Genomic DNA, 22,346 nt, shown 5'->3' with positions numbered 1-22,346 from the left:
CTATGCTGTCCTGTCTGTGATGTTGTAGCTTTGGTTGGTGTTGACGCATCATGTACAGTCCCCACATGGGAGTGTTAGTGAGACAGACTAGGAAGGAACAATCCTCGACCCAAACCCCAACACCAGCTTGATCACCCAGGTCAGAAACCCCGATCTTCACTTACGTGAGTTCAAATATGTGACTACACGTGTGTGCTTACCATGGACCAACTAAGTTCACAAGATGAACTCCGTCCTCTTGAATATGCACGAGCGCAAGGCCTCTGTATTGATTATACAACCGAGCCACTACCCCTTCGGGATTTGAGTGTATTATCGGCTACAGCTCTCGATGAGAGCCTTTGTAGTCTCTCTGACTTCCTCACTACTGATGCGGCCTCCACACTAACAAAGGAACGACTTGCAGTAAACAGAGACGCTGTACTACTGCTCAAGACAATCTATGCCGACAAAGAAGAGCCTTCGGCTAGCTGTTTTCAGACTGACAACAGAAAATGCATCTTGGATTTAAAGCACGAACTTCCGGTCCTCCAATCAGACCACGATGTTGACTCGATAAATTTCGGTAGTGTGGCGCCACTAGACTTCAGAAATCTCAAGATCCCATCTGAACTTGTTAATGAACAAAATGACGAGGGCCTTGAATGGCCTGCTATATACCTCACGTATCTTACACAATGCGACGCGCAAGCCAAAACCGAAAAGCTTGTTGTCTCAAGAAGCACACTCTTGCATCTCCAAGAAGCTATCCGCGATGCATACGTGCCAGAGGATAGCGAGGCGCTGAAGGCTAAAGACGGGATCTACAATCGGGTAATTGGATGACACATAATCTTTCTATACGTACGCTGAACAGTTTAGGATCTAATCATTCGGCCCCTCACGCCTCCCTTACTCCCACTTTCTCCATTGCCGGAGCCCTACATACCTTCATCACCTACAAACAATCTGCCGCTTGTATCAGATAGCAGTGACTCTGTCCGTGCAGAGACAGAAATCATTCAAAGCGAGATCATGGCCGCAGATTCTCTTACTCGGAAAGAATCTGATAGCAGTGATTCGATGCTTCTCGACATGATTCATCCGCTATCTTTTAGCCCACTGTCCGAGGCATGTGCACAAGTTCCTTCGAAGCGTAAATTTGCAGACTTGAAAGTGGAAGGACCTTTGACACCATCGGTATTTTCTACCTCACCGATGAAGAAGCTCAAATCGGTCTCTTTTGCCACAGCATTAAGTGAGCTTATCTCATATGAGCCGTGGGGCCAGGATAATGCCGATGGCGATGATGATATCACAAGTGAGGACTATGGAATCTTCGCAGAAATTGAGCCACTAGCTGAAAAGGTGAGCAATTCTGTTGGAAACGAGCAACTCTCCGGTGCTGATACGACTGCACGTGTGGACGTTCCGTATATCGACTCTTCGCTACCCGTGGCACCCTGGATTGAGTGTAGTCGGCGTAACCGCGACAATTGCCAGTATCCCACTGAGCTTGAGTCTCAGACGCAATTTCTACGAAGGATCAAACGTGAGGAACTGAAACTCGCGCCATCCTGGCATGCAATGTCAGTCCCGGAAAGAGAGTTGCAATGGGGTTTCTTGACGACAAAGATATCAACACTGAAGCTAGAAGAGACATTACATGGCGAAACCGAGATGAAGAGAATTCTAAGTGAAGCCAGGACAGGTAGCATTGCAACCAGCTTTACGCAGGTGTGGAAGCGGGATGGGCTCAGAATCCTCGATGAAGACGACGAGGACGAACTAGAGTCAGTGCTCGATGAGGATAGCCAGGACATGCAAGCTTTATTAAACAAGCGCAAACTGGAGCTAGAGGAAGATACGATAGGGACACGTCACAAACCAACAGTGTCACAGCGCCATCTACCAGCAGGCTTGGAAACGGAGACTACAGATACAAGCCAGCAACTGTCACAAGAACAGATTTCACGGCTGAAGCCTACACAGAAGACAAAAGATGATGATGGCAGTGATTTCATGTTTGGTGGTTTTTCTGCTACAAGTGCCCTTCACAGGTTTTTGGAGACACGTGGAAAGGCTGCTGGGTCTGTAATATCTGACACCGTTGAAAAGTCTTTCCCAAACAAAAGTACTCGTTCAATGGATATCCCCAAATTTCAGGCCTCCACGAGGCTTGTCAAGGAGGCAAGAAACGAGATACACAAGGCACATCTTAGAGATGACGAGAAGCGGAGGACGGCAAACCTGCCACCCTCGCCTACAAATATCCCGGCCGATCTTCAGCCGTGTTCGTTCCTCATTTCGTCAAAGTTTCTACAACAAAGAAGCTTGCTGAAGCAGATAGAAAAAATATATCCAAACGCTGAGATGGTGTACCGAGACTACATTCTACCGCACTCGCCGGCCAAAGATGCCGACATGATTCTTTCACCTTCCACCGGTCTGATTCTTACTTCTTTGCAACAGATCAAGCAGCGAGCTCTTCCGGGGCAAATAGAACGGTCACAGATCAAGGAGTGTTTGGCTACTCTCCAGTTACGATACGAGAGATTGATTGTTCTGATCAGCGAGGGACTCAGTCGTGAATCGGAAAAACTGGGGTCAAGCCGTCCAGAGGACCCACGCGATAGTGAAGCATTGAGAGCGATTGAGAAATTTACTTCTAATTTGGAGGGCGATGTGCTAGTACAGTACGTTCCTGGAGGTGAGAAGGCCCTCGCGCGTGCCACGGTGACAGAAATGGGAAAATACGGCTTGCCGTACGGCTCAGCAGACATTGGTGACATTAAGCCCATAGCGCAGGAAACAACAGTAAGTATTACAGCCATACTGAGAAGCATCTCATCTTATTGTTTGTTAATAGTATGAGGTTTTCCTGCGTCGGGCAGGTCTCAATCCATTCGCGGCTCAGGTCATTGTCGCATTGCTGAAGAAGCCGATAACGCTCGAAATTCCACTCTACTCCAGCTCACCCTTTGCAGTCGAGCCAAAGCACATAGTTGCAACTAGACTCTCTCGCTTTCTGATTATGAGCAAAGATGAGCGAGTCCATTTGTTTCAGGCTCTGATGGGTGGAAGTCGGGTATTGAAGAGGGTCAGTGATAGACTGGACCAGGAATGGATCAGCGCTGCACACGGCTTTAGAATGTGAGATAACCCTATTCTACGGGACCTTGCAAAGGCATTGCCAGAATTATAGTTGCAGATTCCAGCATAGCAAGATTTTTGTGGGTGTAAGTTAGCAATGGGCGTTGCACATGTCAGGTGATGTAAGGCCATGTGGGGCCAAGCTTGGGCCGGCCATGACGCAAAACACACAACATGTCAAAGGTGCTCGTCAACATGACTTTTCTCATGCACAAAGCTACGCTCAGCTTGTAGCCTTACGGCCACCCAAGAGAGCCCTGGTGTTTGATCGCATCTTACACAGTATTCACAATGTCCTCTCCCGTAGGCATAATAATATCCGGCCGCCCTGTCATTACCGAGCCTTCGTCCATCATCTCGCCCACGCAATCGGCATTTCAGATTCCCTCGCAGCCTTCCTTCTCCCACATTGTTGTCTTCCTCCTGCCTGGAGTTACACTTCCAGACGGCACTGCTGCTGCCGTATACGCCCAACTGCCCGGCACAACCGAATTTAAACTACTCGGCGCAATCGCCAACGAAAAGCCCAGTGCCATCTTCAAAGTGAATACCAAAGCGGGGAGTTTAGGTAGCGACGAATCTATGATCGACGAGGGAGTATCTATGGGTGCATCAAACGGAAACACTACACCGCTGGCCCTTGGAATAAGCGTTGAGCCTGCGCAACAAGTCGCCGCTGCTATAGAGCAAAACAAAGCGCAGGCTGCTGCAGGGTCGCAACCAACAGGAGCAGTTCAGGGAAATGAGTTGGTGCTTAGAGGTCAGAGAAGCGTCGAGACAAAGGTGCTCGCACAGAGAATCATCAAAAACTGCTACGACTTTTTGACGAGCTGGGGTACGGGGGATACAGTACCGCTCAAGGCTTTCCAGGCGTGGTGGACCAAGTTTGAAGGAAAAATTGAGAGAGACCCAGGGTTTTTGGAGAGAGGTGACGGAGGTTGAATTTTTGGAGACACCAAAAGAATGCCACGGACATGGCTATACGGCCAATGAATGCTATGAACATACGACATACCCATCCATATACGAAACACTATCCCAGCCGACCTACCAAGCCTCTTCAAAACGCTTTATTTACACCATCCCAATCTGGCTCAGCAAGCCACGCCGTATACATTGCATGAGGCCATGAAACCTTGGGCGCCTTCCTAGGGTCCATCTTTGCCTGCTCAACAACTGCATCTCCAAGTACCTTCTCGATGCCTACTCGCTCGTGCTGCGCTTCCAGCCTCTCTCTCATTGCTTCGAGCGTGCTCCATTCCGTAACATCCCTTCGAAAGTCTGTGATTACAGCTATGCGCACGATTCTTGAGAGCTCGCTGATCCGCTCTGCAATGCCAGGAGATGTGTGGCATGCAATGGCGGTCCACACACAGTGCGCATCTTCTTTACTAACACCGAAATGCGAGAGGTGCTTGACTGCTGCATCCGCGCCTTCGACTTCGAATCGCTGTGGGCCATTGTATTCTTGCGTCGTGCCAATATCGTGGAGGAGGCATGCGGTAAACAGTAGGTCACGCTGGTGCGGATCCGTGAAGTACTTTGAACTATCGTGTTTGGCTATTTCGTCTGCGTACTTGAATACCCTGATGCTGTGATTGAGGATGGATGGATGCAGAATGCTTGCAGCATGTGTGTATGCAGCTTTCGATATCGGTGTATCCAGGGAGGCCTCAAGGGGATAGTGATCGGGTGCACCACCAACGTCTCGAACGGCGGCACTGGCAAGGTCTGAAGGTGGGCACATGCTTTGCTATGGTGATTGAAAGGGACTCTGACTGTGAAACAAAAACTGTGGTATGCAAAAGACTCCTCTTGAGGGCTCGCCTACACACGAAATTTCTGTTATACAACACTTGGTGCGCCCTGTTGTCATCAAATTCCTGTTATGGCAAAGCGTAGACAAGCGGGGATGGTTGCGACAAGTAATCTTTCGCAACATGGCGGCGGATGAGTTTGATCGATATGGCTGGTACACAATGGTCTACTGTCTATGTAAAGTTTCATTATGCATATAATTCCATGGGTTCTATTTGGCGTGCCGATCAGTGATCGCATCGAGCTCAATGGTCGAGCGGTTCGGGCATTTCTTCGGCGCGGGACCGATGCCGGCACCTTGCCGGTTCCACACTTGTCACTACAACAGCACAGCAGAACATAAGCCGACGCATGGAAAACGAGGCTGCAACTATGGAGTAACATCAATGACTAACCACTCCGGGGAACCAGTTTGCAGACTCTGCATATCTGTGCTTGGCGTTTTTTCCTTGAGATGTTCGAGCAACCGGAGAAAACGGATCGTGGTAGTACTCAGATCCTACGTAAGTACTGATAAGCGCAAAGGCACCAAGACTAGTCCGGTCAATCCGCACAGCCAAGCCCTTTGTACATAATGACGACTCGTGGTATTACCTTTCAGCACTCGATGGGGAAGTATTGACGGGACATGATAACGGAACCTTGCCTCTTAGCTTAACATGGCTTGAGATAAGCCTGCCGTCCAGATAGGCGTGTCGTGGGTTGGCCGACGACGGATGTGACAAATGGGTGTGTTGCAACGATAATGTGTAAGAGTATATAAGTCGTCTTAACAAAGCTGAGTTAGAGTACCCAGAAATCATAGTCATAGCTGCTACTTGGTTGGCAAGATGAAGGTCTTTGCGCAACTCGTTCCATTGCTTACGTCTTTGGCTGTTGCATCGCCCGTCGATATTACTCGATCACAGCTGCACAGGCTATTCGTTCGCCAGGACATCCAGACACCAATCAATGCCTCTCTCCCAAATGTCACAATATTCGCGACTGGAGGCACAATCGCCTCGCAAGGTAGCACAAATACACAAACAACTGGCTACTCAATTGGCCTCGGAGTCCAACAACTAGTCGATGCGGTGCCGGAACTGCTCAACATCTCCAACATTGCCGGATACCAGGCCTCCAACGTACCTTCTGGAGATATCAACGAAACAATCAGCTTGTACCTCGCACACATGATCAATGAAGAGCTAGCAAAAGACCACATTTCCGGCGTCGTCGTCACCCACGGCACCGACACCCTCGAGGAAACCGCCTTCTTCCTCGAAAGCACCATCAACTCCACCAAGCCCGTCATCGTCGTCGGCGCCATGAGACCCGCCACCGCCCTCAGCGCCGACGGCCCACTGAACCTCTACCAAGCCGTCAAGCTCGCCGGCTCGCCCGCCGGACGCAACCGCGGCACCATGATTGTCCTCAACGACCGCATCGGCTCCGCCTTTTACACCACCAAAATGAACGCAAACTCGCTCGACACGTTTTACTCGACCGAAGCAGGCCAACTCGGCGTCTTCATCAATCAAGTGCCCTATTTCTTCTTCCACCCCTCGGAGCCCGTCGGCCGCGTCGTCTTCGACCTCTCCAACGTCACCGATCTGGTTCCCGTGCCCATCTTGTACGCCCACCAGGACATGCTGCTCGCGCTTTTCACCGCCTGCTACGACGCCGGCGCAAAGGGTATCGTGTATGCGGGTGTCGGCGCTGGAGGTGTCTCGAGCGCTGCAAGTGCAAGTGCAGAGGCGCTGTACAATGCTACTGGTATTCCCATTGTTGCTAGTCATAGGAGTCCAGATGGCATGGTTCCCCCGCCGAATGGAGATGACGATTTCACCATCCCCAGTGGGTTTTACAACCCCCAAAAGTCGAGGGTTTTGCTGCAGTTGGCCCTGACGTTGGGCTGGGGCGAAAAGCAGATTAGAGAATTATTCGCAAAGGGGTATCCCATGCCTTGAGATGGACTCAAGGATATTTTTTCCCCATACATGATTAGGTTTTTGGGGAAAAAAAATAAATATGATGTTTAGTAACGTCTTCTTGAAACATTATGGTATTTATTGAAATATGCTTGCAGTCATTCTGTTGATGTCAAGTCTATCATTTTTTTTTAAAAAAAACAAATAAGATTAATCATTTGTTCACACGATTCTGACTAGGAAAAGGAAAAACAGAAGTCAAGGTTCGTCGAAATCGTAGCTTACATGCGCAAAAACCCCAGTCGCTACCTATGACAAACCCCAAACAGCAAAAAAAGATAGGAGATGCCGACTACTGAACGATCTAAAAGCCTGACCAATGGTCGCAAGACGTATGAAAAACAGGTCTTGGAGATCCTCTAGAATACACAAACAAGCCATTAACAACGTTACGAAGCTAGAAACTAATGAGGGTCAGGCATGCAGTACCTTTTCTACGCCAAACAAACCTCGACGCCGCATTCCCCATTACACTCATAAGAAGCAAAAGAAGAAAATTCCTAGCCCATGAAAACGACCCCCCCCCCCCCCCCACTCTCACGTGTCTACATACCACTACCAACACTTCCCTGACTATTTTCCCTTCGCGGCCCGCCTTCCATGCCTTCAAAAGCACTACCGCGCCTCCCCAGATTGAACATACTTCCCTCGCTACCCTGTCTTCTTCCGGCTATGCCACTAGGCCCTCCAAACGTACTGCTCAACGTCCATCCTCCAGCGGCAGGACTTGCATCTCTAATGCTAATCGCTGGGGGTAAGCCTAGACTTGGAATCTTGTCTTCGCCTACGGGTAAGATTCGTGGTGAAGGCGAAGGGGCGTGGCGCAGTCCTTCGGCGTAAAAGGAAGAGAGAAGAGAGATGTTGGAGCAGAATGCTTCTACTTCATCCTTGACTTGTTCGGGGGTTAGCGAGGTTACAGCTGCGAGGTGCGGCGTGGTGGCTGTAGATGATCTCTGTTCGTGGCTGGTGAGTGCGGTGTGTAAGAGGCTAGCATCCTGGACTGGTCGAGCCAAGGGGCTGGAAAAGGGACTACGATGCGGATTGCTACGCTCTGCTGCTGGTGTCGAGGGCATGCGACTGCTTTGGCTACCGTCCATTGTCGCTTTTTTGTGCTCATAAGGATCGACATGGCGGATTCTACTGTTGTCTTTGGCACGATTGTGTGCGAGGCGATTCGCTAGCAGCAGAAAGTTTCCTTCGTCAGTGATCTGAGCGAGCAGTCCTCCACTGCGATGAATGAACTGCGTATACTTGTAGTCTGGGTTACCCCAGGAATATGTTACTTCCACGTCTGGTGGAAATGCACTAGCAGCCTCCATGTCAAGAACAAAGTTCAACCTCCGTAACAGAGCTTTGTGATACACAAATTTGTCTGTCCTAGAGTATTGAGGAGAGAAGCTAGTTGAGTCCCACATGTTCTCTGGCTGGGATTTAGGGGGCTGTAGCGCGAGCTTGACCAGATATGGAGACCGGAAGGGGTGATGGTCAACAATGTTTGCTACCTCGGCGATAGGTACCTCGACGAGTTTTAGGCCGTACTTTTCTACGCTTGTAGCCCAGGTAACAATTGCATCTTCTATAAGCTTTGCCGTTACGTTCATCCAATCGATACGGATGTGGTAACAATTGTCAGGATTATGTAGACGATCATAGTGTAGTGAGATAATCTCGGGGCGGTACGAACGCTTCCTAGGATCCACATCGTAGCGCATAACGCGGGACAGAATGACTTTTCTTTTAGGAGGCTCAGCGCGTGTTGGAGTTTTCTCGCCTTCTTTAGAAGAGTCAGAGTTTGTAGATGATGAATCCCCCGTACTAGGCCGTGACTTGATGCTCTTTGAGATCAAAGGCGATGTCCGTGGCGCCTCTGAGAGCGGCGTAGAAGGAACCGACTTGTCTGTCTTTCGCATGCCAAACCATCCGGTTCGCGACTCGACTCGAGGAGCTCGATATTCTGCCGCAATCTGGAAGAAGAAGTTACCATCACGGAATGGATGTCTTCGCTGCACATGCTGAATCAGGCCCTTGTGCATGAGCTCGTTTCCGAAATCGACTGCTTCATCTCTGGTTTCAATGTCCTTGAAGTTCGAAAGGAGCCAGTTGGTTAGGTCAAAGCCTAAGAAGCAATTGTAGTGCAGTTTCAAGTGCCATCGGCGATCAAGCATCTGAATGCCTTTCTCACCTTGCAAGTCTTCTGCAAGCTTCCTGATATCAATGTTCGATGTATGGTACTTCTCAGAGTCTGGGAAGACAGAGGTCTGAAACTCGCTGTCCGTGTCTTCAAGTAAAGAGTTACCCAGTCCTGCCGCTACGACTGCCGACGGATCGCGAGTATGGTATTCAATTGCAAGGGGATTTGGGTCTTTTTGTTTCGAAGCGTAAGAAGGCTGGGAATAGCGCTCTTCTGAAGATATGAAACGGAATTTTTGCCACAGCTGCGTTAGCTTTCGAATCCCCTCTAAACGTATCTCCTCCTCGGAGTCTTCAGTAAGCATTGGAAGCGGCCGTCTATGCACTGCCGGTATCTCAACAGGAATCAAGACGAAGCGCGCTCTCCAAAAGCGTAGAATTTCAGAAAACTCATCATGGTAGCCAGCTAAGAATGTATCGATGATGTTCCAATTGTACTCCCTTCGCGGTGGCCGTAGGATTACGTCCCTGGGGTCATAAGTGTCTTCAAAAGCCGTACGGATGTAGGGTCGATACGGGAAAGGCTTGTCGACGCCGGCGGAGGATTCCAGAGCTGTCGTGGGCTTCCGGTTGTAACGCCTTACCTCAACTTCTCCACCTGCCACGCAAACCAGTTGATGGATGCTATTTCCCACGCTCATAAAAACGGTGTCTCCATCGTTTGACATGTATTCAGGTGCTAAGATACTAGCGAGGGTTTTCTCTTGTCGACCTGAAAACTCTGCAACAGAAGAGCCCACAACAATCTGAAATCCGTGAGAAAGACGAAAAGCAATGAGCTCCTTTATGAGTGACTCCCTGCTTTTCGGAGCCTCCAGTATATCATCATCTTCGTTTTGTGTGATCTTGTACGGGCTCTCATTGTATTCCGATGCCACTTGTTCGACAGTAGGGAACCACTCATGAGTCAAAGGGACAGCGGCGGGTGAGCACAACGACCTCCATTTCACAGTACCGGTTCTTAGCGTTCTGGGGAAGACGTGATGCCAGCGTCGATATTGATTTTTGGAGTTGATGTTATTCTTTTTTGGATTACAAGGATTGACCAAGACTGCCCAGGGCGAGATGGCACTTGTAGGAGACAGGGTCCTTGGAACATCTCTAGCACCTCCGCTAGAAGACAGATCTGGTTTCGGCCCAACATGCTCCCCCGTCCCGCGAGCACCCGCAAGAAGGAATGTGGACCCGGGATCTCGAACGGCTGAGCTAGATTGGGAAGGAATAGATGTTTTGTTAAATCCCATACCTCTGACAGTCTCAATAGAACGGCTAGCCCGGTCAGAAGCGAGCGATTCAGCTGATATAGGGCCAGCGCGCGATGCAGGCTTGATGGCAATAGGTTGAGAAGCTTTCTCCGTAGAAGTGTGGCGAGTGCTAGCCAACCTTTCGGCAATGACCCCCTTTTGGTTATTCTCAACGGTCAGCATGGCAGGTTTGACCTTGCCTTGGCTGATATCGATAGTAGCGTCTCCGAGGGTTGGTTTAGCTGGCGCTGCTTTTCCACCAAAGCTCATCTGTCTTAAAAACCAATTGGAAGGTCTGCTCTTGATCTCAGCCTTGGTTGAAGTGGACGTTGCCGCGCCAGTGAGAGGAGGGAGACCGGCTCGCCTCGAAGGAGACACTCCTCGGCTGGGTGCAGGAGAGTGCTTTGGGGTGGCCTGTACGGAAGGACGATGGCTTTGAGAATCCTCAGAATCTCCTCTTTTGTGCGATACTGGACGCCCCATACTGACACTGCCTCTTGCTAAGTTCTTTTGCCGTTGTAGGATGTCAGCACGTGGCATGCCTTCGACTTTGTGATCAGACATGCGATAGACAGTACCACGGGGAGAATGGCTCTCAACCTCTTTTGTCTTCTCGCGCATAAGCTGTGGGAAGTTGTTTTCAGGTGGCGGACGGGCGGTTTTAGGAATCGACGGACCGACACTACGGAATGAAGAAGAAAGTTGAAAACTCCTGGATAGTTTGGGCGAGCCACTGGATAGCTGGTCGCTCAGTCTTCTTTGATGTGTTCGATACTCTGATACAGGGCGTCTTTCCATGATTGGAGAGAACACGCCATTGTCATATGCTTCCATCCAGTTCTTGTATGCAGTTCTGCCTTCGTCTAATTGGTCATTCCCATACTCTTTATCCCCTCTTGAAGAGTAAGAGCCTGCTCCAGTAGTCGAGCGTTTGACTACAGCGACGGTTTTCTGGTCATCCTCGTCTCGGTCGAACGATTCACGCAGATGATGTGGGTACATTGGGTCTTCTTCCAGATACGGAATAGCAACGTCTCCCATTTCATTCTCCATAACACCCATCATTTGAAGTTCGAAAAGACGACATCTGAGGGAAAAGATGCGACCTTTTTTTCGAGACTTCTTCACAATTTTGTCGGCTTTCCGAGGTTTTGTAAGCTCCAAGATCTCTTCAGAAGTGCCGGACCAGAAAGAGATATCTACCCAATATGGCATTGCGAATCTCCAGTTGTCTGTAGCTTCTACGGGGTCGTCTATCGGTATGTGCTGAATGGTGGAGGCATGAGAAACGGAACCGAAAATAGGCTGACTTTGGCGGGGAGTTTTGTCCTCTTCAGTCCGCGATATCCCTACAGGTGCATGGTGTTTCTCTTGCTCAGCCTTCAAGTCGGAAATCGAGCGAGGAGTTTGATACTTGAAAAGAGGTACGGAATGAAGTGGCATTGGTGAGAGACATACCAAGTCAATACCGATGCCTGATCCAATAAGTGTATCTGTGGTCAATTTGAGCATGTTGTAGTCCACCTCGAAAACACCTGTTCCAGGGCTGACGACTATGACCGAGATGCCTGTTCGAACGAGGTCGCGATCAATGTAATCTTTGGAAAACTGAGCTGCGGCTAGGTTGATAGCTTCAAGAATGTTGCCTTGACTTGCAGACGATGGTCTTCCAGCGACGACGAATTCAGACATTGGATCATCCATACCTGCATCGTCTTTGTTCGCGACTTGCTTTACTGGTTTGCGCACAAGAGACACTTCGCGAAGGAACATTCTAAACTCTTTCTTGAGCTGATACAAGATGTTGATCCAGTCACCACTAGCCATGTCGCTCACAACGACCCGATAGTAATCTCTGAAAGTGCCCGAATGCGAATCAAAGTGTGTGTCACTTGTCGCTCCCTCAAGATGATCAGCTACTAATTCGCCGTCGTATTGCATTCGAGTAAAGAGGATGATGGTGACAAGATGCCGCGCGTTGATTCTCAACCATCTTTTAAAAAGATCCGGAAGGAAGCCGCTGACGACTTTGTTAAACATGATCTCTCCAGCGCCTTCGGTATCAAAGTCCCACATCTCTCGAGACATTTGGATGAATAGGGTGTAACGCGCCGACTCGCTACGAAATATGGGTTTCGATTTGGGCGAAAAATAGCCAGAATGGACAGACTGGCCATTGATGTAGATGTGCTTAATAGTAGCTTTGATGGTCCCCATGAACAGTAGCCTCTGGCCCCGGTAAACGGTGCGTTTGCTGAGCTCGGAGATTGCCATGCGCCACATATCTGCGCGTGCGAGGTACTCATCACGAAACACGATTTCTACATGATGGGCTTCATGCAGATCTTCATCAGCCTCGGTCACCACAACTTGCATCCTATTGCGGAATCCGAATACCTTGGCAATACGCTCGGATATAGAGACCTTGGCGAGGTCAGTTATGCCTCATTCCAATATCAGATGTCACATACCTGCAGGTTCGGATACTTTGACTTCAAGTCCGGAGAAAGAGGTTTCGGGACAAACACATAAGCTTTGTCAGCATCGACGTCGCGGCCACCGGGAATAGTCGATCCATTCTCATCGAGGGTTATCGTGTTTGGATCTCGAAGATGTCTCCTGGGATGGCCATGATTGTGACCATCTCTAGAAGATGCATCGTGTTTGTGTTGAGCGCTGTCATGTTGTGCGCTCTTCGGTCCTGCATGGAAATTGCGAATGGCGTTGTCTTCCTGTATGGCTACTATCTGAAGTAAGGAACCAGCACCGGTAGGGACCTCGGGAAATTTCTCGCTGTTAAACACGATTTCATCTCTTGAGAAGTTGTCGTCATGCGTCCATAGGGTGCACACTTTCTGCACTCGGGCCTGTTGCGGATGTGATGCGGACTTCGACATGGTTCTTAATGATGTTGGGGAGGGTGGCTCTAGCTTTGTGCTGGCTCACGAACATTTGTATTTTACTCATCCATACATGCTGAACGTGCTTCCTTCCATTATTTGGGATAATAAGTAATGACCAATGGCTCAAGAGCGATATCGTAACTAAAGATGACGGTGTGATGGTCGTGTCGCGTCGCGGCCTGCGACGTACTGTAAGAAAATGCCAAGGCGCTACAATCTCTTTACGTAAGCCCCGATAACGCGCTATGCAAAAGAGGCGACTTGACTCTACTTGGATCATACTCTATTCATGAATTGTCTATGCTAGCATGCGAGTGATGTATCGTAGTAAACACTTGCAGGGTGAAATGGTTAACGGGACAGGCGCTGGATCGAAGGGGAATGTCAGGTACGAAGAGAACGGTTTTCAGGCATAATTTACAAGCAACGGGTGTATGGTCTGCAGTGCATTTGTTTCTATCGAACACAGGCATGATTAAACCTTCTCAACCCTTGCCCTCATCTCTCCTAAATCTTCACCCTCAACACTGTCCTGCTTCTCTTTGACAAACTTTTCGAGCGCCCCATCAATCTCGTCTGTTCCATCAACAAAATCAAGCCATCCCTTCAAACCGTCTTTTTCCAGGGCTCTGACTATCACCTCGGCAACCGTCGCACGACTGACCTTTTCTCCAACTCCAATTCTGCCCATCTTTACCTTACCAGCTGGCTCCTCAGTCAACGTACCAGGCCTCAAACTGATACCGCAGAAGCGCTCGTTAGCTGGCACGCCCTCCTTTTCTTCTTTTGCTAAACGATCATTGGATAGGACGGTAAGAACCTCATCAGCTGCAACTTTGGCTTTATAATAGTTCGGTAGGATCTCGTTATTGACTTTTTGTGCAGAATCCCAGTCCTCGTCGCTCCACCAGGGTGCGCGGCCTCGGCGGGAGGAAAGGTAAGAAACATTGAGAAACTTTTTGACAGAAGGTGTATGAATGCTGGCTTTTGTAAAGGCAATGGCTGCGTCGCGGTCGATCGCGAAGGTCATTTCTGCGCCGCCTTTCCCTCCAGCGCCTGCTATGCAATCAGAATGTGTCCATATTCCTACAAAGTACCCGTTTCGTTGGAAACCTAGCCAGAGAATTCAAGGAGAAAGAAATATGAGCATACCAGCACTCCACACAACCCAATCAGGCTTCACCTGGTCTAATATAGTCTTTGCTTCTTTCTCATCCTGGACATCTGCAACGCTGCTGACAAGCACACTCAGCTTGCCTGGCTGGCCCTGACCCAGCTTCTCAATGGCGGGTTGCTGTGAAGCGGTACGAATCATGCTTGTCACATTACATGATTTCGCTAACAGAAGGGGCGTGAGAAGCTGAGCAACCTTGCCGTGGCCGCCGATTAAGAGGACGTTGTGTGTCATTATGGTTGGAGTTGCTAATAAATAATTGCTTAGATAGGATCACGAAAATGAGGGAAGAAGATGTACAGTATATCCAGAGTATCACAAGAAGAATTACTCCAGACGATGGAAGTCAATCAATGCTTGTATAAGGCGCCGGCACATCGATCGTTGCTGGATGCGGTGCTGATGCAATTGCCAAGATGACGTCGTGTGCGTCTTGACCTTCCGAATAAGCGCCGACAGACTTTGAATGCTTTGTAAAGAACACACCTTAACACCACCCATTCCGACTCCGATCAGCGATTTGCATTAGATCATCACGTGGCAAGAATAAAGCAGAACTTATGTAATATGAAATTTATTGTTTGAACTTTTTTGGGTCGTTTCGGGGCACATTGCAGGAGTATCAAATGTTTGGTGCCAGTGCTAAGCGGCTGTGAGAAGGAGGAAGAAGAAAAGAAACAACTGGTGGGCCGAGAAATTTTCTATGGATGGGTAACGCACAAGGAGAGCCTTGAATAACAGAATAGCCGGCGCAAAGACGACCGAGCAACATGAATAAGGGGATATGGGTATTTACGACATCGCCGGGCCCCTAGGGCCAAAAAAACGCCTGTGACGCCAATGAATGCTTGAAGTATATGCTGCTTGGAATAAAACAGTTATTACGCCCGACTCTCCTGGTTACAGAGAGGTTCGTGCGAGGTATATATGTATATGTATGGGGGATTGTGAGGGCGTAGGAGAGAATTAGGCCTTATGTGCCAGGGCCAGTTGGCTTGGATTGTTCGCCAGCATGACTGGAGAAAGGCCCTACGTTGAAATCGGGTGTTGTTTCTGTGTTCTGGCTGGGAGGACCGCGGTACTCACTCACGTCAGGAGCAAGGATGGGATCGGTCGATTTAGTGTCAGGGTGGACTTCGATGCCATCTTGAGCCTCGAGATCTTGCTTCGTGGTATTGCGGCTGAATTTGATGGAGTCGTTGTCACCACTGCCGCGGTCAATCGGTGACCAGCCCCCAATGCTGCCTGCAACGATACCAGCCATGACAGTTGCCGGACCAAAAGCGGAATTAGAACGAGACCTGGCGCGACGACGACTACTGGGAGTAGGTGGAGCATGAGAGCCGTCATCGGTTTGAGCGCCATTATTAGGAGTACCAGGTAGAGAGTGACTGGATCGTGATCGGGTAAAGATTTCCCTGGGATGTTGCACCTTAAACTTGATAGCACTCAGACGGCCGCCACGCACTTTTCTGAGGAAGGCAAGTTCATCGCGAACCTCCAGTAGTCCTTGGTTCCAATAGTAGTCGTCATCTGAAACAACAAGCTCGGGAGTTTGCTTGCGCCTGAAGGCGTCGGGAATGCATTTCCTGATAAGCTCATCAGGTATCAAGCGAACAATGACACCAACCGGTAGAGACAGGAAGCCCAACACTATTGAGTAGCCCCATTGAGGGCCGTTGAGTCGCGTAACCTTGAAAGCTTCGCCACCGACAAATATAATCATGGTCTGACCTCCAATCATGATGAGCAAAATGATGATGAAGAACCAGTTGTGGGTAATGCCTTCAAATACATTGAAGCGGTTGTCGAGGCGGCGGTTGTTGAGAGCGTTGAAAATTTGCATCCAGACAAAAGTGTTGAACACCAAAGCCGGCAATTGCTGCTGCTCACGTGGGCTATGGTAACTAAGCATAGATTCGCCGGCAAAGAAGAGAATAAAGGTAACAACCAGCTGGTAAATCGACTGCCCGATGATCATTTTCCACATGCGCAACGTGATCAAAGGTGCGGATTTAGGGTCAGGCTTGCGGTCAAGAAGACTGCGAGTGGGAGGATCAGTTGCGAGCGCCAGAGCAGCAAAGGTGTCCATGATGAGATTGACCCAGAGCAGTTGGACAGCAGTCAGTACAGATTGCTGGTCACTACTAGAAACAGCGGAGACGAAGGTAAGAAGTACAGCCGTGATGTTGACTGTAATCTGAAACTGCAAGAACTTCTTGACAGCGTCATTGACAGCACGACCCCAAAGCAGCGCCTTTACGATGGAAGCAAAGTTGTCGTCCATGAGAATGATGGCAGAAGCTTCTTTCGCAACCTCGGTACCCGCAATTCCCATGGAGAAACCGACGTCGGCAGTCTTGAGCGCGGGTGCATCGTTGGTTCCGTCGCCAGTGACAGCTACTGTCTCACCGAGCTCTTTGAGGCGCTTGACAAGCTTGCGCTTGTCGTCTGGGCTGGATCGGGCAAGAACACAGAGCTTGGGAATGACGGCATCCATGTCACGCTTTGACAGTTTACGGAAAGTAGGGCCCTCCATGACAACACCACCAGGGACCAGGATTCCACAATCTTCGGCAATGGCCTTGGCAGTCAAAACATTGTCACCGGTGACCATACGAACATAAACACCAGCATGCTGACAGTCCTTTACAGCCTCGCGAACGTTGTCTCGCAGAGGATCCTGGATACCGACGATAGCCAGAAAGATCATTTTCTTGGCTACATCCTTGAAGACAGCCTGGGTGGGGTCATCCTCATTCTTGGATGATTCGGCGGGCGGCCAGCTCTCGAAATCGCGGTAAATGAGGCCGATGGTTCGTAAAGAACGGGATGCGTAAGTTGTAATGATGTGCTCGAGAGCTTCACGGTTGTCGGCAGTCATGGGAGCCTCGATAAGTTCTTTGTTGGCATCGGTAACGATCTTGTCGCACATTGCGAGCAAAATCTCGGAAGCACCCTTGACATACATACGGTAGCGACCATCGCTTAGTTTGGCGACGGCGCCGGAGCACTTGATTGCGGAGTCGAAGGGGATCACCTGGACGATGTTGGCGTTGGCGCGCTCCTGGGCAACATTGCCCAATCCCAGGTAATCGCGTGCGAATCCGAGCAAGGCTGTCTCAGTTTTAGAGCCGATGAAAGGATCAGGACCTCCAGTCTCGCCTTCGAACGCGGTCGTGTTCTGGACAATGGATTGCAGAAGAAGGTCCTTGACATCGCGGTTCAGAGTCTCGACGAATTCCGTGGCGGAGACATCGTTGGGATTCTCAACAGGAGACTGGGATACATCCTTGCCCTTGGCTCCATCGTCAATCGGGGACACGGAGGATGCTTTCAGTTTGGAGTCGCCAAAGCGGAGAGCAGTCCCGAGTGAGCCAGTCACAACAGTCATCTTGTTCTGAGTGAGCGTACCAGTCTTGTCAGAGCAAATGGTAGTGGCATTGCCCATGGTCTCGCAAGATCGGAGGAGGCGGACCAGATTGTTGTCCTTGAGCATACGCGTCGTGGCGAAAGCCAATGCAAGGGTAACAGCCAGAGGAAGACCCTCAGGCACAGCAACGACAATAACCGTGATGGCGACGATGAGAATGTTGAGGAAGTTCTGACCCTTCTCGGCCGACGTGTCGTCGCTGCCCTTGAGCCTGACCAAGAACTCAATGAACAACACGACGAAAAGCAACAAAGCCGCAGCTCCACCTAGCTTGGCGATGTATGTTGCGAGTACGTTGAGCTTATTTTGGAGTGGTGTGACTTCGCTGTCTTCGCGAAGAGACATCATAGTCTTGCCGTAGCTGGAGTGTACACCTGTAGCCGTGACCATGAACGTACCTACACCCTCTGAGACCTTTGCACCGGAGAGAATGAATGGATCGACCTTCTTGAGGTTGTCATGTCGTTCAATGGCTTTGTAAGCCTCGTCACCAGACATCTTCTTGAGCAAGTCAGATTCTCCAGTGGCCGAAGACTCATCACATTTAATTCCATGACCTTGGATAAGGATACCGTCGACGGGGATCATGTCACCAGGCTCTAGATTGACAACATCTCCGACAAAGATGTCGTAGACGGAGATTTCGCGAGTGGTTCCAGAGCGAATGACCTTGATGGTTCGGTCTTCCTTCTTGCGGTTAAGTTTGACGAACTGACGCTCCTTTTGCCAGTCATTGGCAGCGCCAACTACGACGACAATTACAATGGCAACAATAATGGCAACACCCTCAATCCACTCTACAGCTGGTTCGCCTGGCTCGTGCTCGACACCAAAAGTTTGGTATAGACCGAGAGCAAGTGAAATGACAGCGGCGCACGTCAACAAAATGAGAACTTTGTCGTTGTAGGCCATCCACGCGAGCTGAAAAATGTTTTTAGGTTTCCTGACCGGAAGTCTGTTGTCACTAAAGACGCGCTTTCGGTCCGCGAAAGCATTCTCCTTGGAGCCGGTGGGTGCGCTGTCGGTATGCGCAGCAGCATTCGGTGATGACTTTTGCGCAGTCTCGGTAGTACTTGGTGTCGTTGCTTCTTCAAATGTGACCACACCGTCCAAGTGCTGCTCGTCAATGCTTAGTCCGGCCTTTCGGTCGGTCCGAAGACCCTTTTCCAAGCCGTCAAGGCCTCCGAGAGCATGGAAGGCTGATAACTGAGGGCTGATTAGCACGATGAGGAGGTTGTTCAGAGACAACGACTTACGCTCTTGGGGTTGTAGAGCTTGGCCAGCTGGCCGGGCGAGAAGGCAAACTTGTTGTTTTCAACCACAAAGTCTGCCTCTGTGCCGGGATCTGGTTTCAGAGCATCCTGGTCATTCAAGACTTCGGTGGGTGCTAGCTCTCCCTTGAAGGCATCGCCTTGTGAAGAGGCGACATATGTGCCTGAACTGTTAGATTCACCATTGTCGGTAGCCGAATCCATAGAGTTGCCCCTTGAGCGAGCGCCTGGAACATTGAGTAGGCCAGCATTGCTGGTCCACGTTGCAACGGGCGAGCTGACATTGTGGGGGCTCGTGGGCCTGCTTTCTCTGCTCTCAAAGGAATTGGCGCCGCGCAGCTCCTGCGAGGACGATGTTTGCTGGGTAGGCGATGGGTTGTCAGAGGTTTGGTTGAGTGAGGATCTGTGGCTGCCGTCCTGGATGTCGGCCAGAGGCACGGGATTGCTCATGTTGGCGTCACTGGCAGCAGACGTGTCGATGGTGATGGTTGGGGCCCGTGGTCTTGAAGGACCGCCGTGTGCCTGTTGGCTCGCCATAGCAACAGGCTGTGCGGCGCAAGGCTGCAGTGGAGCGAGGCGCTGGGCAGGGCGGTAGGCTGTGCAAGCAGGCAGGGAAGCGATGGATGTAAGCCGTAAGGATGTCAGGTGTATGTTTCCGGTGAACTTGCTAGACTATGAGGAATAGTGCATGCGGGAGGAGCATGCAGGCTATAAAGGGCGTGGCCAGAGGCGAGAGTAGGCTGTGGTTGAAGAGTGAAGCAGACGACAGCAAAGAAACGGGTACAAAGAGCGTAAGTGGTCCTGGGTGGAGGCAAGAGCCAGTGGGTGAGGCCCAGCGACTAGGATCTGGTACCAACGGCTTTGTTAGCACCTGGTGGCCGTGGTGGAAGGCGTGGTGCGCGGCCAGGGCGATGGTGTGCTTACGTGACGGGCCCAGATGGCTGGTAGAGGCGATGGATTAGCGGAGGATGGTGGAGTGAGTGAGTGAGCGAGTAAGTGATTGCTTGATTGCTTGATCGATTGATTGATTCGGTTTGGTGGCTTCACAGAAGTTGGCTGGCGGATGGCGAGAGGGGGGCTATGTCAACGGGGGGTCGCGCGCGTCCATTCGGGCGTAGATTGTGGCTATGCTGTGTGGGAAGGTGGTGAAGGGCGAGTTGTGGGTGGCAACCAAGGCACTCAAGGCGAGGACCACGGACGGGGCAGAAAAAAAGAGCGGAAAGGCAAGAGTTTCTTGCTTCGCGAGCAAAGAAAACAGGCCAGGCAGACGAGGCGCATTAAGGACTTGCCTGAGGCGTGTTTTCGTCGAAGCTCAACCGCCCAAGGATTGGCATGCAACCAAGACAGACACAGCCCCATCTAGCGTCGTCTTGCTCGCACGCGCACGGACTCCCGCCAAGTCCGTCGCTGCAAGCGGGCCAGCGCCCATGGCCACCCGGCAACACAGCGACACGACTGCAGCCAAACGACACCACGTCACTGGCTGTTCCGCCTGTCCTTGCATGCTGCTGCTGTGCTGGCTGCGTGTCGGTACATATACTCATACATATAACTAACTTAGTACTTACATGTATAACTATCCAAGTACATACATGCTGCTGACTCATTCACTCTTACCCCAGCCAGGCGGGCCGGGATACCACTTGCTTACTTACTGAACTGTTGTTGTTGTTATTATTATTAGTTATTATGATGGTGATGATTACTTGCTGACTTTTGCACAATAGAGTGACTACATATACCCACCCGTACTAGCATCTACTTACGTAGTGCTGCACTTCCTCCATGTTCACAAGACGCGGCCGCTGCCCCCCCCCTCCCCCATCGCACCATTCGCCCCATCGCCGTCAGTGCGTCATCTTGCCGTCGTCTCCTTTTTCCTCGCCTGGCCCATGCCTCTCCACCTGCATCGCTCTCCACAAGCATTCGTTTTGCTCCGAATTGCTCATCTCTCCACGACTATTGCCGCAACCGCCGCCTAGCCGCCTTCTCAGCCCTGGCCGCACGCCTGGCCAACAACAGAGCCTCCGCTCGTGTCCCCGGCTTTGTTGGCCCGCAGCCCTCGCGTTCCTGAAGATCCAAAGGCGAGTGTGGGTGCGTAGGGGAGAGGCCAATTTCCGAGCAGCCAAGAGCCGAAAACCTTGGCCGCTGCCAGTCCATCTCCCGCCCATCGAGCCAGCGCCGACGTCCTGGCAGTCGAGCGTCACAGACTCCGCTTCTCCATACCCGTAGCGCTTGAGTATATTCCAGCCCTCAATATGCGCCTTGCCTCTTCCAGTCCGTCGGCCCTGCTTTCCCTCGCCCTCGACAGATGCCCAATCTGCGCGTGATGTGATGGCGTCCACTACCTGCAATAATGACTCGCACGGTAGTTTGACCAAATACTGCAGTTTTGCATACTTACCTAGTACACACTTGATACGGATGCCAGTCAAACGTTGGCACAAGCCACGAGCCCCCAGGCTGTCACGAAGCAGACTAGCCCTACGCACTCATGCCAATTATACACATGTACACATCCAAGTACATACTCACGTACATAGGAGATGCAAAGCCAAGAAGAGCGCAAGTGTTGTTCAGGTACATCCATGATGCATGCATACAACTACGAAACCTAAGCTTCTTACACCCGTCCCTGGAGGCTTGCTGAACATAAGATCTTGACGTGCTTCGCAAGTTCACATGCCGACTGCCCCGGCTCTTGGCACCACCAGCCCAACCAGTCCAATGCCTGCAATAGCAACACGTCGGAAACCGCGATCCCTGGTTTCAGGCATGGACGCGAGAAATCAGCAGGCCATGTATTTGTCTAAAATGGTACGCTATTTCAGTGAGACCAAGGCATTTGGGTCCATGTGTAAGTACATACATACATAAACCTACTTTTGCTCTCAACGCACACCGGGACTAGGAAACGGTCGACTGGCGCCTATTAAGCGCTGTTGCCGTGGTTCAGCCAATCAGCATGCGCGCATACCAAAAGAGACCATTTGTTGCCCAACCACCATCCTTGCCCCACCTGCCCAAAGGATATGCCCTATCGGCCTATCTACAAGTAGTACATAGTATTACTTGTATATACATATGTAGCTTGAAAAGAAACCCGTCTTCTTAGTGTATATATACGCCTGGGCCAAGGTCAACCACCAAATGACGTTTCTGTCATTGAAGTCTCTCTGTCGACCCGGACATGGTATATTCTTCATTCTTT

The 22,346-nt window shown here is 50.6% G+C and overlaps 8 protein-coding genes across 8 annotated transcripts; 3 read left to right on the top strand and 5 right to left on the bottom strand.

Moving 5' to 3' along the window:
* Window positions 1-201: 201 nt before the first annotated feature.
* Window positions 202-3,136, top strand: COCMIDRAFT_31917 (uncharacterized protein; the record flags this gene model as incomplete). The annotated part of the gene is made up of 3 exons (XM_007684490.1): window positions 202-813; window positions 862-2,796; window positions 2,849-3,136. The coding sequence occupies 3 exons, from the start codon at window positions 202-204 to the stop codon at window positions 3,134-3,136; spliced, it is 2,835 nt and encodes a 944-aa protein (XP_007682680.1).
* A 287-nt stretch (window positions 3,137-3,423) lies between these two features.
* On the top strand, window positions 3,424-4,074 carry COCMIDRAFT_80920 (uncharacterized protein; the record flags this gene model as incomplete). Its single annotated transcript, XM_007684528.1, has 1 exon — window positions 3,424-4,074. One exon carries the CDS (start codon window positions 3,424-3,426, stop codon window positions 4,072-4,074), a length of 651 nt encoding a protein of 216 aa, XP_007682718.1.
* A 118-nt stretch (window positions 4,075-4,192) lies between these two features.
* On the bottom strand, window positions 4,193-4,879 carry COCMIDRAFT_81086 (uncharacterized protein; the record flags this gene model as incomplete). The annotated part of the gene is made up of 1 exon (XM_007684527.1): window positions 4,193-4,879. One exon carries the CDS (start codon window positions 4,877-4,879, stop codon window positions 4,193-4,195), a length of 687 nt encoding a protein of 228 aa, XP_007682717.1.
* A 901-nt stretch (window positions 4,880-5,780) lies between these two features.
* On the top strand, window positions 5,781-6,899 carry COCMIDRAFT_564 (uncharacterized protein; the record flags this gene model as incomplete). Its single annotated transcript, XM_007684444.1, has 1 exon — window positions 5,781-6,899. One exon carries the CDS (start codon window positions 5,781-5,783, stop codon window positions 6,897-6,899), a length of 1,119 nt encoding a protein of 372 aa, XP_007682634.1.
* Window positions 6,900-7,465: 566 nt separating this feature from the next.
* COCMIDRAFT_563 (uncharacterized protein) lies at window positions 7,466-13,251 on the bottom strand (the record flags this gene model as incomplete). Its single annotated transcript, XM_007684443.1, has 2 exons — window positions 7,466-12,778; window positions 12,826-13,251. 2 exons carry the CDS (start codon window positions 13,249-13,251, stop codon window positions 7,466-7,468), a joined length of 5,739 nt encoding a protein of 1,912 aa, XP_007682633.1.
* A 481-nt stretch (window positions 13,252-13,732) lies between these two features.
* Window positions 13,733-14,665, bottom strand: COCMIDRAFT_21727 (uncharacterized protein; the record flags this gene model as incomplete). The annotated part of the gene is made up of 2 exons (XM_007684468.1): window positions 13,733-14,313; window positions 14,410-14,665. 2 exons carry the CDS (start codon window positions 14,663-14,665, stop codon window positions 13,733-13,735), a joined length of 837 nt encoding a protein of 278 aa, XP_007682658.1.
* A 739-nt stretch (window positions 14,666-15,404) lies between these two features.
* Window positions 15,405-19,672, bottom strand: COCMIDRAFT_81140 (uncharacterized protein; the record flags this gene model as incomplete). Its single annotated transcript, XM_007684526.1, has 2 exons — window positions 15,405-19,070; window positions 19,121-19,672. 2 exons carry the CDS (start codon window positions 19,670-19,672, stop codon window positions 15,405-15,407), a joined length of 4,218 nt encoding a protein of 1,405 aa, XP_007682716.1.
* Window positions 19,673-20,982: 1,310 nt separating this feature from the next.
* COCMIDRAFT_21725 (uncharacterized protein) lies at window positions 20,983-21,725 on the bottom strand (the record flags this gene model as incomplete). The annotated part of the gene is made up of 3 exons (XM_007684467.1): window positions 20,983-21,455; window positions 21,540-21,619; window positions 21,667-21,725. 3 exons carry the CDS (start codon window positions 21,723-21,725, stop codon window positions 20,983-20,985), a joined length of 612 nt encoding a protein of 203 aa, XP_007682657.1.
* Between the last annotated feature and the right edge of the window lie 621 nt (window positions 21,726-22,346).

The sequence above is a fragment of the Bipolaris oryzae genome, assembly GCF_000523455.1.
Source record: "Bipolaris oryzae ATCC 44560 unplaced genomic scaffold scaffold_3, whole genome shotgun sequence".
Lineage (NCBI taxonomy): Eukaryota > Fungi > Ascomycota > Dothideomycetes > Pleosporales > Pleosporaceae > Bipolaris > Bipolaris oryzae.
The sequence above is the reverse complement of the archived record's forward strand: the minus strand, read 5'-3'. Positions and strand labels throughout refer to the sequence as shown.